General features: G+C 48.4%; 1 protein-coding gene and 1 pseudogene across 1 annotated transcript in view; both read right to left on the bottom strand.

The window, feature by feature from the left end:
* Positions 1-1,328: 1,328 nt before the first annotated feature.
* The window catches only part of TDRD12 (tudor domain containing 12), a 67,169-nt gene continuing 56,190 nt past the window's right edge, over positions 1,329-12,307 (bottom strand). Inside the window, exons 28-34 of the mRNA XM_023518377.1 lie at positions 10,579-10,751; positions 4,274-4,386; positions 2,412-2,475; positions 2,216-2,329; positions 1,965-2,118; positions 1,819-1,885; positions 1,329-1,420 (exon numbers count right to left, since the gene is read on the bottom strand). Coding sequence (XP_023374145.1) covers positions 1,329-1,420; positions 1,819-1,885; positions 1,965-2,118; positions 2,216-2,329; positions 2,412-2,475; positions 4,274-4,386; positions 10,579-10,751 — 777 coding nt within the window. The remainder of the gene's footprint in view (positions 1,421-1,818; positions 1,886-1,964; positions 2,119-2,215; positions 2,330-2,411; positions 2,476-4,273; positions 4,387-10,578; positions 10,752-12,307) is intronic.
* LOC111727977 lies at positions 8,096-9,635 on the bottom strand (annotated as a pseudogene).

Genomic DNA, 12,307 nt, shown 5'->3' with positions numbered 1-12,307 from the left:
AAATCTCTGCCAGCAAAGACACCAGACCCTTTTAGTCCTGAAGAGCCTGCCCAATTTAGCTGAGACAATGGTCAATCACCGTCTTACTTCATGGAGCAACTTAAGACCTGCCAGCCAACCTATAGTCCTCCTTCAGAGGGAGGGCGGTGGTCTGAGTCCCTGTCATGGAGCCGCTGTGCAGAGAGAATGGCCGGACCCAGCGGCACCTGCAGGCATTCCCAGAGGCGAAGCCAGGCCAGCAGCTGAATGTCTTATTTTACAGATGAGGAAACTGAGCCAGGGTGCGGTCCAGACCTGCCGTGGGATGGCTGGAGGACAAACAGTGACTGACACCCGGGGCACACATAAAGTTGGTCATTTTGCTTTCTGATGTTAAAATAAAAAAGGCCCTGTGTTGGCTGTGACAGTCTCCTTCTCCATTTCCAGGTGAAGTGTGAGGCCTGACCCTGAGGAAGGGCACAGCGTTTTAAATTCTCCAGCAGCTCACCATGGTAGCTTTCCCAATGGCTAAGACACCCAGAGCATAAAAAGCCGGCCCACAGCACCCTTTGTCTAAGTGGTCATGGCATGAACGTGGTGGCCCCAGGGGCCACAGCCTCACCCAGGACTGGGGCGTGAGTGTCATCAGCATGCACACACCAGGTGTTTACGGGTCACCTCCTGGCAGCGCACAGGCCCTCTGAAACTAAAAGGCAGCCTCTGCTCATCCGTGCAGGCTCTGGACTTCAACACACCATACGGGCCCCCAGCAGCTTCCCCTCCAGAAAGCCTTGGGTCTCGCTGGTATCCCTGAGGCAATCTCATTTTTATCCTTGGACTGTCTCTTCCTAAGTCAACTCAGTAGCTATCAGTCTTGAGAATACTAAAAGTTATTGGTACGTGCAGGTAGGTATGGCAAATCCCAACTCACTCGTGGCTGAGTTTGTCAAACAATTGCTGAGTGTAAATCTGTATGTTGAAACCTCAATTTATATGCCTTAGGCCAGATTTTAGCAAAATATCAAACATGAGTCTAAATGAAAAAAACAAAACAAACAATGAAAGCACTGGCTCTGTCTGGAGGGTGCACCTCACGCCCAGATGTGGCTTCTGTGCCGGTGCAGCATGTGGGCAGGAGCGGACGGGTGTCGGGATGCTGGCACCTTCTCCTCCTCTGCTCCCTCCCTTCAGTCTTCTCATCAGTCTATTTTTAAAACAACTAAGAATTTCTGGCCATCACCAATCCCAGCACCAAAGGTGAAAAGAGGTCTGGCTCTGTCTGTGTTTTAACTTTCAGACCCACTATGGGTCAACATCTTCTGGCCACTCTCAGGGCTCCGCTCCTGTCCTCAGTCACTCTCACTGTCCTCATCCTCTGAAGTTGTGCTGTCATTTTCAACCATGTCTGCCACTTTGTAGGATAGGTTTGTAGAATTAACAACTAAAACAGTTGGATATTATAAAAAAAATGTTAAGCATATGCTAATTAGCAATCTCCCCCTCCTCCTACTTTGATCAGTGCAGAAAAAAATCCCTTGGGTTCAGCTTTATCTTGCCAACTTATATTTTCATTATTGTAGGCAAGAAATGAGCAGGTAGAATGTGTCTGGTTGTAAACAATTCTCCTATGAAGAATATCTATAGAAGTGTTATGACGAGGCATGTTTACAACCTAGTACTCCTGAGTACTCAAACCAGAAAGAAGAGTTAGCACCAAAACCAACCCCAGCAGAAAGGGCTTGACATTAACAGCCCATTCCTGCCTGAGTCAGCAGAGGAGTGATTATGTCCCACCGCCCCCAGGACCTCCTGCCCCTGGGGAGCAGCTCCCAGTCTCACCCTTGGAGAAGTGGTTCTCTTCTTCACACTCCTCCCAGTGATCAAAATCAAAGGTCACATTAGGGTTCTGTTCAACACAAAAGTTTACACTAACTGGGTGGACACGGCCAGCGGGTGCCCCGCTGCGCCGCACCCCCCCAGCTCACCTTCTGTCTGAGCAGGCGGCCCCAGGCCTCTCCTCGCTCCTTCACCAGAGTGATCACAGGCTCCTCGTTTCTCATCACACACCTGCACTCGTCCTTTACTATGTGACCCTGCAGCTCCATGTCGGCCAGGTAGAACTTCTCTCCCACCCAGGCACTAGGATGGACAAAGAGAAATAAAGTCAGCGTTTTAATCTATTTATTTAAAACAGAAATTATTTCTATTTTGCTTTATAAGATATGCATAAACCTACCTGAACACGACTCTATCTGTAAAATATTTACATTTGTAATCTTTCACATTCCGTAGTCTTATCTTTAAGACGATGGCATCATCTTTTTGGAACCACTTTATCTGTGGGTGGAAACTAGAAGGAAGAAACAGGCTCGCACAACTGTCAGCGCTCACTGGCTGGGGGAGGGCATAGACTGGGCGGCGGGAGGACGTACCTCTTCAGATGCGGCTGTGTGGTTTGGTTGATGGAAGTATCTCCAGTGTTTTCAGATGAAGTTTCTGTACAAACCAAAGTCAAAATTTCCTACATGTAACTCCATAATGTATAGACATATTTTTGCATATTTATGAAACTTTTATTTTATATATATATATATATATATTTTTTTTTTTTTTGTAGAGACAGAGTCTCACTCTATCATCCTAGGTAGAGTGCCATGGTGTCACACAGCTCACAGCAACCTCCAACTCCTGGGCCCAGGCGATTCTCTTGCCTCAGTCTCCCAAGTAGCTAGGACTACAGGTGCCCACCACAATGCCCAGCTTTTTTTTTGTTGCAATTTAGCCAGGGCTGGGTTTGAACCTGCCACCCTTGGTATATGGGACCAGTGCCCTACTCACTGAGCCATAGGCACTGCCCTATTTTATTATTTTTGAAGAGACAGGGTCTCACTTTGCTGTCTTGGCAGAAGTACAATAGTGTGATCACAGCTCACTGTAACCTGGAACTCCTGAGCTCAAGCCATCCTCCTGTCTCAGCCTCCCAAGTAGCTGGGACTATAAGCCTGAACCCCCATGCCCAGCTAATTTTGAAATTTTTTGTGGAGAGAGGGTCTTGCCATGTTGCCTAGGCTGGTCTCGAACTTCTGGCCTCAAGCCATCCTTCCACCTTGGCCTCCCAAAGTGCTGGGATTACAGGGATGAGCCAACACCTGTGGTCCTTATGCAACTTAGATGAGGAATCACTTACACACAATGTTTCATAGGAACCCAAGTTGCAAAGAATTATTTTAAAAAAGTAAAATGCACATCACTTAATAAAACATAATAGTTTAAAATAAAAAAGCCTTTGACAAGTATTAAAATTAAACGATTAGGAAAGTAAAGTTAGTCTTTTGAAGACGAACCACATTACAATTGCTGGCCACAGGATATAAGAGCTAAGGCTTCCTTGGTGCCCTCTGAACCCGCCAGGACCCCACTGAAGAGGACTTCCAGGATGGCAGCCAGTAACTGTTAACAGGAACCAATGCTGGACACGCATTTTCTTTTTTTTGAGACAGAGCCTCAAGCTGTCCCCCTGGGTAGAGTACTATGACATCATAGCTCACAGCAACCTCCAACTCCTGGGCTCAAGCCAGTTTCCTGCCTCTGTCTCCCAAGTAGCTGGGACCACAGGTGCCCACCACAACACCTGGCTATTTTTTGGTTGCAGCCGTCATTGTTGCTTGGCGGGTCTGGGCTGGATTCCAACCCGCCACCTTAGGTGTATGTGGCTGGCGCCTTAGCCACTTGAGCCACAGGCATTGAGCCATGGACACGGCATTTTCTAAAACAATGTAATTTAAACTTCTCAACCTAAAACACGTAAAGATTCTATTCAAAAACTTGAACAAGAATGTTCATACCAGTTTGCATCACAATAGCCCCCAAATAGAAAACCAACAGGCACAAAGAAGAATTGTGGCATATTAGGATCCCAGAATACAGCCTGATAAAGAACTACACTGAATGAAGCCACAGAGTGGATCCCATGTACTTCCCAATTCAGCAAAACTAAGTGACAGGAATTAGAACAGTGGCCACTGGGGAGACGCCCACCAGCTTCATTTGGTGTGTTCAGCGGGCACAGACACACAGACACTCTGGTCAGCTGTTCACTTGAGGTCTGAGCACGTTACTGGATACATCACACCTCAAATAAAAAGAAGGAAAATGGGTGCAGAAAACCAACATTGGAACTTGAACTGTCAAAAATAGCAACAGTTGGGTATTATTAGAGTCACCTTCTCTATATTTCATCTACAAGTGGAAAGTCTCTAAACATTAAAAAACACCCAAACATTAAAGTACCCACCGGGTTTTTGGTTTTCTGAGTTTGTCTCAAGGTCAGCCGCCCTTCTTTCTGCACCCTGGTTCTCCTGCTGTGTGCCCTGCAGACACGCGGCATTTTCTGCTGACGGAGATGTCCTGCACAGGAGAGGCAGAGGTTAACGCTGGGACTTCAGGAGGCTCTCAGGCAACATGTGGCTCTCCACAGCAAGTGATTTTCCACTGGTGTGGTATGGCACACTGGGGTACCATTAGAGACTGACGAGTGCTGTGAACATTTTTAAAGATCATTAATTATTTTCAAGAGAATTCAAAACGTGCTAAGTATCTTCCTTTTTTTTCCACTTTCTTTTTTTTTTTGACAAAGTCTTACTCTATGCCCTAGGTAGAGTGCCATGGCATCATAACTTCCAGCAACCTCAAACTTCTGGGCTCAAGCGATCCTCCTGCCTCAGCCTTCCGAGTAGCTGGGACTATAGGCACGTGCTACATGCCTGTCTTTTTTTTTTTTTTAAACTAGCCTAGTTAGCTTTTTTTCTAGTTTTAGTATAGATGGGGGTCTCACTCTTGCTCAGGCTGGTCTCAAAATCCTGAGCTCATGGGATCTACCTGCTTTGGCCTTCCAAGAGGGATTACAGACGTGAGCTACCGTGCCCAGCCCTTTTTTTTTTTTTTTGCTCAACATAATCTAAGTGGCCGTGGAAGTTTAACTACAGGTTCAAGTGTGCTGTGAGAGAAAAAGAGGTGAGGACGGCGCTGTGCAGGAATGCCCAGCAGCAGGGACGGAGGGCAGTCATTGCTGCCCAGTGCCTGCTGCCTGGAGTCAGACCCGGGAGGGCTGGTCAGCTCTGCTGGCTGCTGCAGCCCTCAGGGCAAGCACACAGTGGAGATCAGCACCTGTCACCAAAGGCAGCAACTCATTTACCAAAATCATTCCCCCCACCCCCCAATCTGCCACGCTATGAGAAGTACACTGCTATCAGCTGCAAGGACAGACAGTGGACAGCCGGCCTCGCCATCTCCCCTGCCCAGACCCTCTGGCCATCCTCCTGGGACCATCCTGTTACATGTTTCTATCTGTTTAAAGACACAGGGCCGAGTGGGCTCAGTGCTGCCCTTTGCTTTCTTCTGTGTCAGTGCACAGAGGGCTGCCTCACTCTTAAAAAATTTTTAAACTGTTATTCCTTCAGTTTTTTCCATCAAGCAAACATTTGTGTGGTACAATATTTTCCAGAGAGTGATGAGGCTGGGCAGCGAACACTCAGGCCCCCGCCCCCTCGGGCAGTGTGATTTGTCTTTTGTGGCTCCTTGGAGCTCACTCACACCTGAGTGGGCAGGTCTGAACTAACACAGGCAGGCACACCTGTGACGAGCGGTGAGCCTGTGTCTCTTAAGGGCCACCGTCCCCAACCTTTTTGGCACCAGGGACCAGTGTAATGGAAGACAATTTTTCCAAGGACTGGGAGGTGTTGGGGATAGTTTGGGACAACTCAAGCACATCACGTTTACTGCACTCTTTATTTCTATTATGGCTACACTGTGATATACAGGGAAATGATACAACTCAGTGGGAGTCCTACACTTGCTTTCCTGCAGCTAGATGGTCCCAGAGTCAGCACCACGGCTGGCATTCGATTCCTGTAAGGAGCACCCAACCCAGATGCCTGCAGCGCAGTGTACAGGAAGGTTCCCCTCCTGGAGAATGTAATGCCGCCCCGACCCGACCTGACGGGGCGCAGCTCAGGTGGTGATGGGCAATAGCTGTAAACGCAGATGAAGCTTCACTCCCTAGCTGGCCCCTCCTTTCCTACAGTGTGGTTGGGTTCCTGACAGGCTGTGGACGGGCACCAGTGCATGGCCCAGGGGTTGGGGACCACAGTCCAAGGGCACTTCTGAAGGCCACCTATGAAGCCTGTGGCACAGCATGCCCCAGTGACGGGGACCATACAGCAGGCCCAGCCGCTACTCAGAGACAACTCCAGAACAGGTAAACTCTTGGAGACAAGAGCAGAAAGGAGACAAGGAACAGAGGTTGCAGGGGCTGCAGAGAGCAGCAGGAGGGAAGTATTGTTTATGGGAACAGAGTTTCTGTCTAGGATGATGAAAAAGTCCTTGCTGGAGATGGACAGTGCTGATGGTCATACAGCAGTATGGATGGTACTTACTAAATGCCAGGAATTATGTGCTCAAAAATAGTTAAAATGGCAGATTCTATGTTAAGTGTATTTTATCGCAATAAACAAAAACACATGTAATTCAAGAAATCACTGTTGGCCAGGCTAGGTGACTCACACGTATAATCCTAGCACTCAGGGAGTTTAAGGAGGGTGTATTGCTTGAAGTCAGGAGTTCGAGACCAGCATTAGCAAGAGCGAGAACTCTAAAAATAGCTGGGTGTTGTGGCAGGTGCCTGTAGTCCCAGCTACTCAGGAGGCTGAGGCAGGAGGATCTCTTAAGGCCAAGAATTTGAGGTTGCTGATAGCTATGACATCATGACACCCTACCTACAGCAACAGAGTGAAACTCTGTCTAAAACAAACAAACAAAAAGAAAATGGCTCGGCGCTCAAGTATCTAAGGCACCAGCCACATATACCTGAGCTGGCGGGTTTAAATCCAGCCCAGGCTGCCAAACAACGATGGCTGCAACCAAAAAATAGCCCGGCGTTGTGGAGGGCGCCTGTAGTCCCAGCTACTTGGGAGGCAGAGGCAGGAGACTCGCTTGAGCCCAGGAGTTGGAGGTTGCTATGAGCTGTGATGCCACAGCACTTTACCCAGGACTACAGCTTGAGGCTCTGTCTCAAAAACAAAAAGAAAGAAAGAGAAGAAATCACTGTTCAGTTTTTTAGTCAAGCTGTGAAGCCCCGCTGCGCCCCACCTTGGCAGCCTTGCATGCTGTTCCCTTCCGCTGTCTGCCCTTCCTGGTCTGTTCACTGTAGCCTGACTCAGGTTCCCCCCAGGACGTCACAGTGAGTCTGGGCACCTTCTCACACACTAATGGGACATTCTGAAGCTGTGGTTCCTAGCGTTTGCTTACCTTTTTCCCCCTTTTTTGTATTTTTAATTGATAAATAGGGTCCATCCTTGGGGGATACACGTGATAATTTCACACATATCATCAACTCAGGGTGTAGGGATAGTCATCACCTTAAATACATGTATACATATACATTTATAGTGTTTGTATTTTATATATATATATATATATTTTTTTTTTTTTTTTTTTGTAAAACAGCTTTATCCTCTGTCAGAACACAAACCAACAGACTCTGCAGTTGGCAGTGGAGGCAACGTCAGCAGAACCTGTGGCTCACTGAGGAGGAGGGTGAGTTACACAGCCTCACCCCATTTCTGGTGCCACTGAAATAAAGCCATAACCTTTACAAGTAGCTCATTTTATTAAAAATATCTCCAGGGCCCACCTGGCTCTGCTCCTGCACAAATAGGGTTAATCTCTGTGATACAAAGTTGATAGGTAGAGGCAGAAATGTGGGCAGCTAGAGAACAGGAAGGGAGACAAGCCAATGTGTAACTGAGTCTCTCCACGACATCGAGAAGAGCAGGGCGGGGGCCTGTCAGAGGCTGAGAAGTGTACCTGAGGTGGTCTCCTTCCTGTCCTCAATCCTGATGCTCTGGAGCCATCTGTCCCTTCAGACACCCCCTGAGAGGTCCCACTATCAGAGTCTATTCTTTCCTCAGTCCCCACCTTTTCAGCTCTATTGCTTAGGCCTCTGAAGCCAGCCCCTTTAAATCACAGCCCTCCCCTTAAATATAAAGCATGAGGAGAGCTGAAGGGCCCTTCCTGGCAGGAGGATGTTCCAGGGGTCAGCCAGTTTCAGGGTCTCCCTTCAGTCCCAGACCAGGCAGTAAATGTGATGTTGGGCCTCACGTCCACGGGTGGGGACCTTGAAGACACAGGTGGTACACAGCAGCAGTTCCTGGGTGTCTCTGTCACCACCTGGAGGATGGTGACATTCTCAAGGATGCTGTTCATTATGCATTACTTGGCCAGCTGCCACAACTTGTGCAAGAAATTCACCAGGGACTCCCAGATGGGTGAGTATCCTGTGGGTCCTCCAGCTGCACCCAGCTCCATCTCCACCACCTGCTTGCCAAAGGAGCAGACCTTGGAGGAGTATGAGGGTCATGTGCCGCTGGCTGCTCACTCCATAGAAGCCATCACTGTTACTGCTGCTGCCACTGCTAGCCCTGGCCTTCTCACTACTTGGGCCTCAGTTCAGGACTGCCCAGAACCTGAGCAGGAAAAACACGTGGGGGAAGCTGTGATCATACGGTTCTTGCCGATTTGCTGAACATCCACACTCTTGAGTGGGGGCACTCCAGGGCTGGGGCAATGCTGGGTGATATGTACAAACAGGGGCCTCTGGTATGAGTCAGCTGCATTTGGCAGTTCCACACATGCCAAGAACTCTACTAGCTGCAACCAGGCAGTGCCTAGGGCTCCAGCCTGCGAGGCTGGGGGCAGGGGTGAGAGGGGTTAAGGGGACCCATACCCTGGTCAATAGATGGGGAGTCCATGACAAGGAGAATGGTGTGTTTGAAAATGGCTTCACATCTGAAACATTCTAGAGGGGTCAGAGCCCCTGAGCCAAACTGGAGAAGCTCAGAGGCCTAAGGACCAGCAGGACCCAGTTTGGTGAGCTGGGCCGAGGACATGGTAGCCATAGACTAGATTTCCCTGGATTTCCCTCAAGTTAAAATCTGAATGAGACTAGAGACCTGGTTGTGAGTTCAGATCTTCCCCATTCTCAGCTTGATTTTATTCTTGCTCACTGCTCCCGGCAGTGGCACCTGTGAAGGAGTTCTGTGCCACGTCTATACTGCTACTGTGGGCAGCGCAGAGTACAGCAAGTTCCCGTGGATGTCAGTGAGACCGGGATCAGTGCCACATCCTGGAGGGTCGTGGTGCACCGCTCTTCCTCGTATCACTCAGCCTTCATCAGAGGTGTGAAGGCATCTTCACCATCTCGGATGTTCAGGTCACAGTTCTTGTCATCCAAGAAAGAGACACCCTGTAATAGCCTTTGGCACAGGCCAAATGCCGGGCACTCCCTCCTCTTCTTGTCTCTTGAATTGAACTCATTTCTCTTCAAGGAGATGAGCTCCTGCAGCTGGTCAACATCACCCTCATTGGTAGCTCTGTGGGGCCCCCTGAGGTCCCCATCTTGGACATCACACCCCGTAGGTGAGAAGACTTGGGTTCTTAACCTGGTCCAAGTGCTTGGGGACCAAAGGGGGCCAAGGTTGTCCTGTAGCTAACAGCTTCTTTTAAATAGAGCTCCTGGCTCCGTGGACATCCCATTCCCATCCCCTCGGCTTTTCTCTGCCTGCACAGCCCGAGGCTGGCTGCCAACCGGTCTGGTCCATTTGCCTACTTTCCTGGTATATGCCTATAGCCTTCCTCCTAGTTGGAAACACTCACCAACACACACCCTTGGGAAGACCCATGTGCTCTGCCTGTGCCCTGCCCCCAAGGCAGCCAGTGTACATCCTCAGAGTCTCCTATCCTCTGTGCAGTGTGCACTGGCGTCACCACTTTGGAAAAACTGCTGGGTGGCAGCTTTGGTTACGATTCAGCAATCACATCCCATCAGAAATGTATTTGTGAATGCCCTCAAAGACGCGCGTGAGCATGTCTGAAGCACCACTACTGAAGCACCCCAGACAGAAATCTCCCTGCAACGGCAGAGTGGGGAGACAATCTATGATATATTTACGCAAAAGGACGGCATGCAGAGCTGAGAACTCAGACCCACAGCGACATGCACGGTGTGGTAAACTCCACAAGTGAAGCTGAGTTAGAGCAGCTCGAGGCCTGATACACTACAAGGGTCTATTCAAACAAAGCACGAAGTGGGGAGACCCAGCACGAAGTGAGGAGACCCAGCTGTGCATCCCCAGTTAGGAGAGCGGATCCTCTGTGGGATGAGGGGCCTGAAGCTGGCTGTTTCTTAACATGGGACTGGTTACATAGCAAGCTTAGAAAACCCACCGGATCCTGTGCTTCTGATGTGCTCGTTTCTGAGAGTGTCCTATTCATTAATAAAAAGCTAACAAAAATCCTTTGCCTAAGAGATACAGGGACAGTAACATATTCGAGATTTCTTTTATCATATTCCACCAAAAACAAGCGTGGGCTGAGATGTGAATAAAATAAGGTTCCCCAAAATCTTGGGAATTATTAACGCTAAGCAATAGGCACATGGAGACTCATTAAGCTTTTCTACTTTCAGAAAAGATGCCCTTAAACGCTTGTGAGTTGTATTTCCACAGAAGAGTTCTTCTAAAAGGGAAAGAGAAACCCACTTACGGAGTCTGGCTTGGACTTTCTTCAGAAGCTGGCATTTTAGCGCCTTCATAGAGCTTTTTCAGTTGTTCTGTATGTTCTGAATTATCAATGCCCATCCCCATTGACAAGATTTCAGCTCGAACATTATAATCAATGACAGAAGTTTTCAAATTTGAAAGGTTTGTAATATGCACCTGGAATCAAGAAAAAAACAGCATTTTTAGGAATCACTCTTTGATCCTTTCCGAGTCACAGACACTCTTGCACGGGCTCCCCATCTCCCACGCAGCGTCTGAGGCTCCGACGCCACCCTCCGTGGGCAAGGTCTCCTGCAGCGGCACCTGGGTTGTTCACAGCTCAGCCCCACAGCACAGAAGCACAACCAGGTGGGGGGTGGGGGGCGAGTTGAGACCAACCTGCCTACAGTGCTGTGACCAGACGCAGAATTCTTGCATCTTTCTGATTCTCACTCAACTACTTTCATCTCTATTAACAAGGAGCCCTCAGGCTCAGGGTCCTTGTGGGCCTGGAAATGGCCAATGCCAAGGCCCCATGTTCTGTGCTCGGGACCATTTTCTCCACATTGTCTTTTCTGCACCTTAAACACTCTTATCCTTTTCAATTTATACAAAACTAAGTAAAACAAGAAACTCTGTAACAGTCTGATTCCTGTTGATGGGGGTGTAATACAAGACTGAGCACCCATGTTGGGGGAGGATGGGCCAGGCTGGCATGAGCTGGCACATTCCTACGGGGGCCCTCGAGTCCCCAACTGGAAACATGCAGATAGCCTTTCTCCCCTCCATCTGGGACAGAGCAGGTGTGGGTGGAGAAGGAAAGTGTGGGGCACCATAATATACATAACAAATGTTAATAAATGTTTCCCCATTGTGTCAGGGCACCATAATATACTGTGCAGCTGTGGAAACCTATTTGCTGTGGGGGTTCCTTTTTGCTTCATTCTCCTACCTATCAAGTCCTAACTTAATAAGCTTTCCATTTTTTTCTCTAACGAAGGACAACTGCGATACCATTACAACATCAACTAAGACCCCAGATCTCTTCCTTTACCTGCCTTGGTCTATTTTTTCTTTCTTTCTTTCTTTTTGAGGCAGTGTCTCACTTTGTGGCTCTGGGTAGAGTGCCATGGCATCATAGCTCACAGCAATCTCAAACTCTTGGGCTCAAGTGATTCTCTTGCCTTAGCCTTTGGAGTAGATAGGACTACAGGCACCTGCCACCATGCCTGGCTATTTTTTAGTATGGGGTCTCATACTTTATACTTTATTTTTTCTCTTTTAAAAGTAATATTCTCCTTTTTTTAAAAGTCTCATTATATGCATACTTCTTAAAGTTTTGCTAACCTCATAAAAACTATTAGAAGAATCATTTTTATAAACTGAATTCAAGTCTTACAAATTATAATAATTAAAATTTAAGTTTAATACAGCAGCACTGTGAATTGAACAGTGGTGCTCCTGGAGCATAAGCAGTGGGGGTGGTGGCAGCACCAGTAGGGATGAATGCTGGTCTGGTCCCCAGTCCTCCCTGACCCCATCAGCTCGGCGGGCAGGCGGCTTTGTCTGCTTTGCTCATTGATGGAGCCCAAGGCCAAAACTGTGGGCCTAATGGCAGCTATCCTGGAAACCTCACCATCTCTGACTGCATCTCAGGTCTTTAGGGTCATTTACAAAACTAGAACAGATGGAGCTGTTGCAGCAGTCAATGACGGGGACCTCTCAAATGTAGA

This window comes from Otolemur garnettii, unplaced genomic scaffold, assembly GCF_000181295.1.
Source record: "Otolemur garnettii isolate 467f Iridium unplaced genomic scaffold, OtoGar3 scaffold00135, whole genome shotgun sequence".
NCBI lineage: Eukaryota > Metazoa > Chordata > Mammalia > Primates > Galagidae > Otolemur > Otolemur garnettii.
This window is presented reverse-complemented; position numbering and strand designations above follow the sequence as displayed.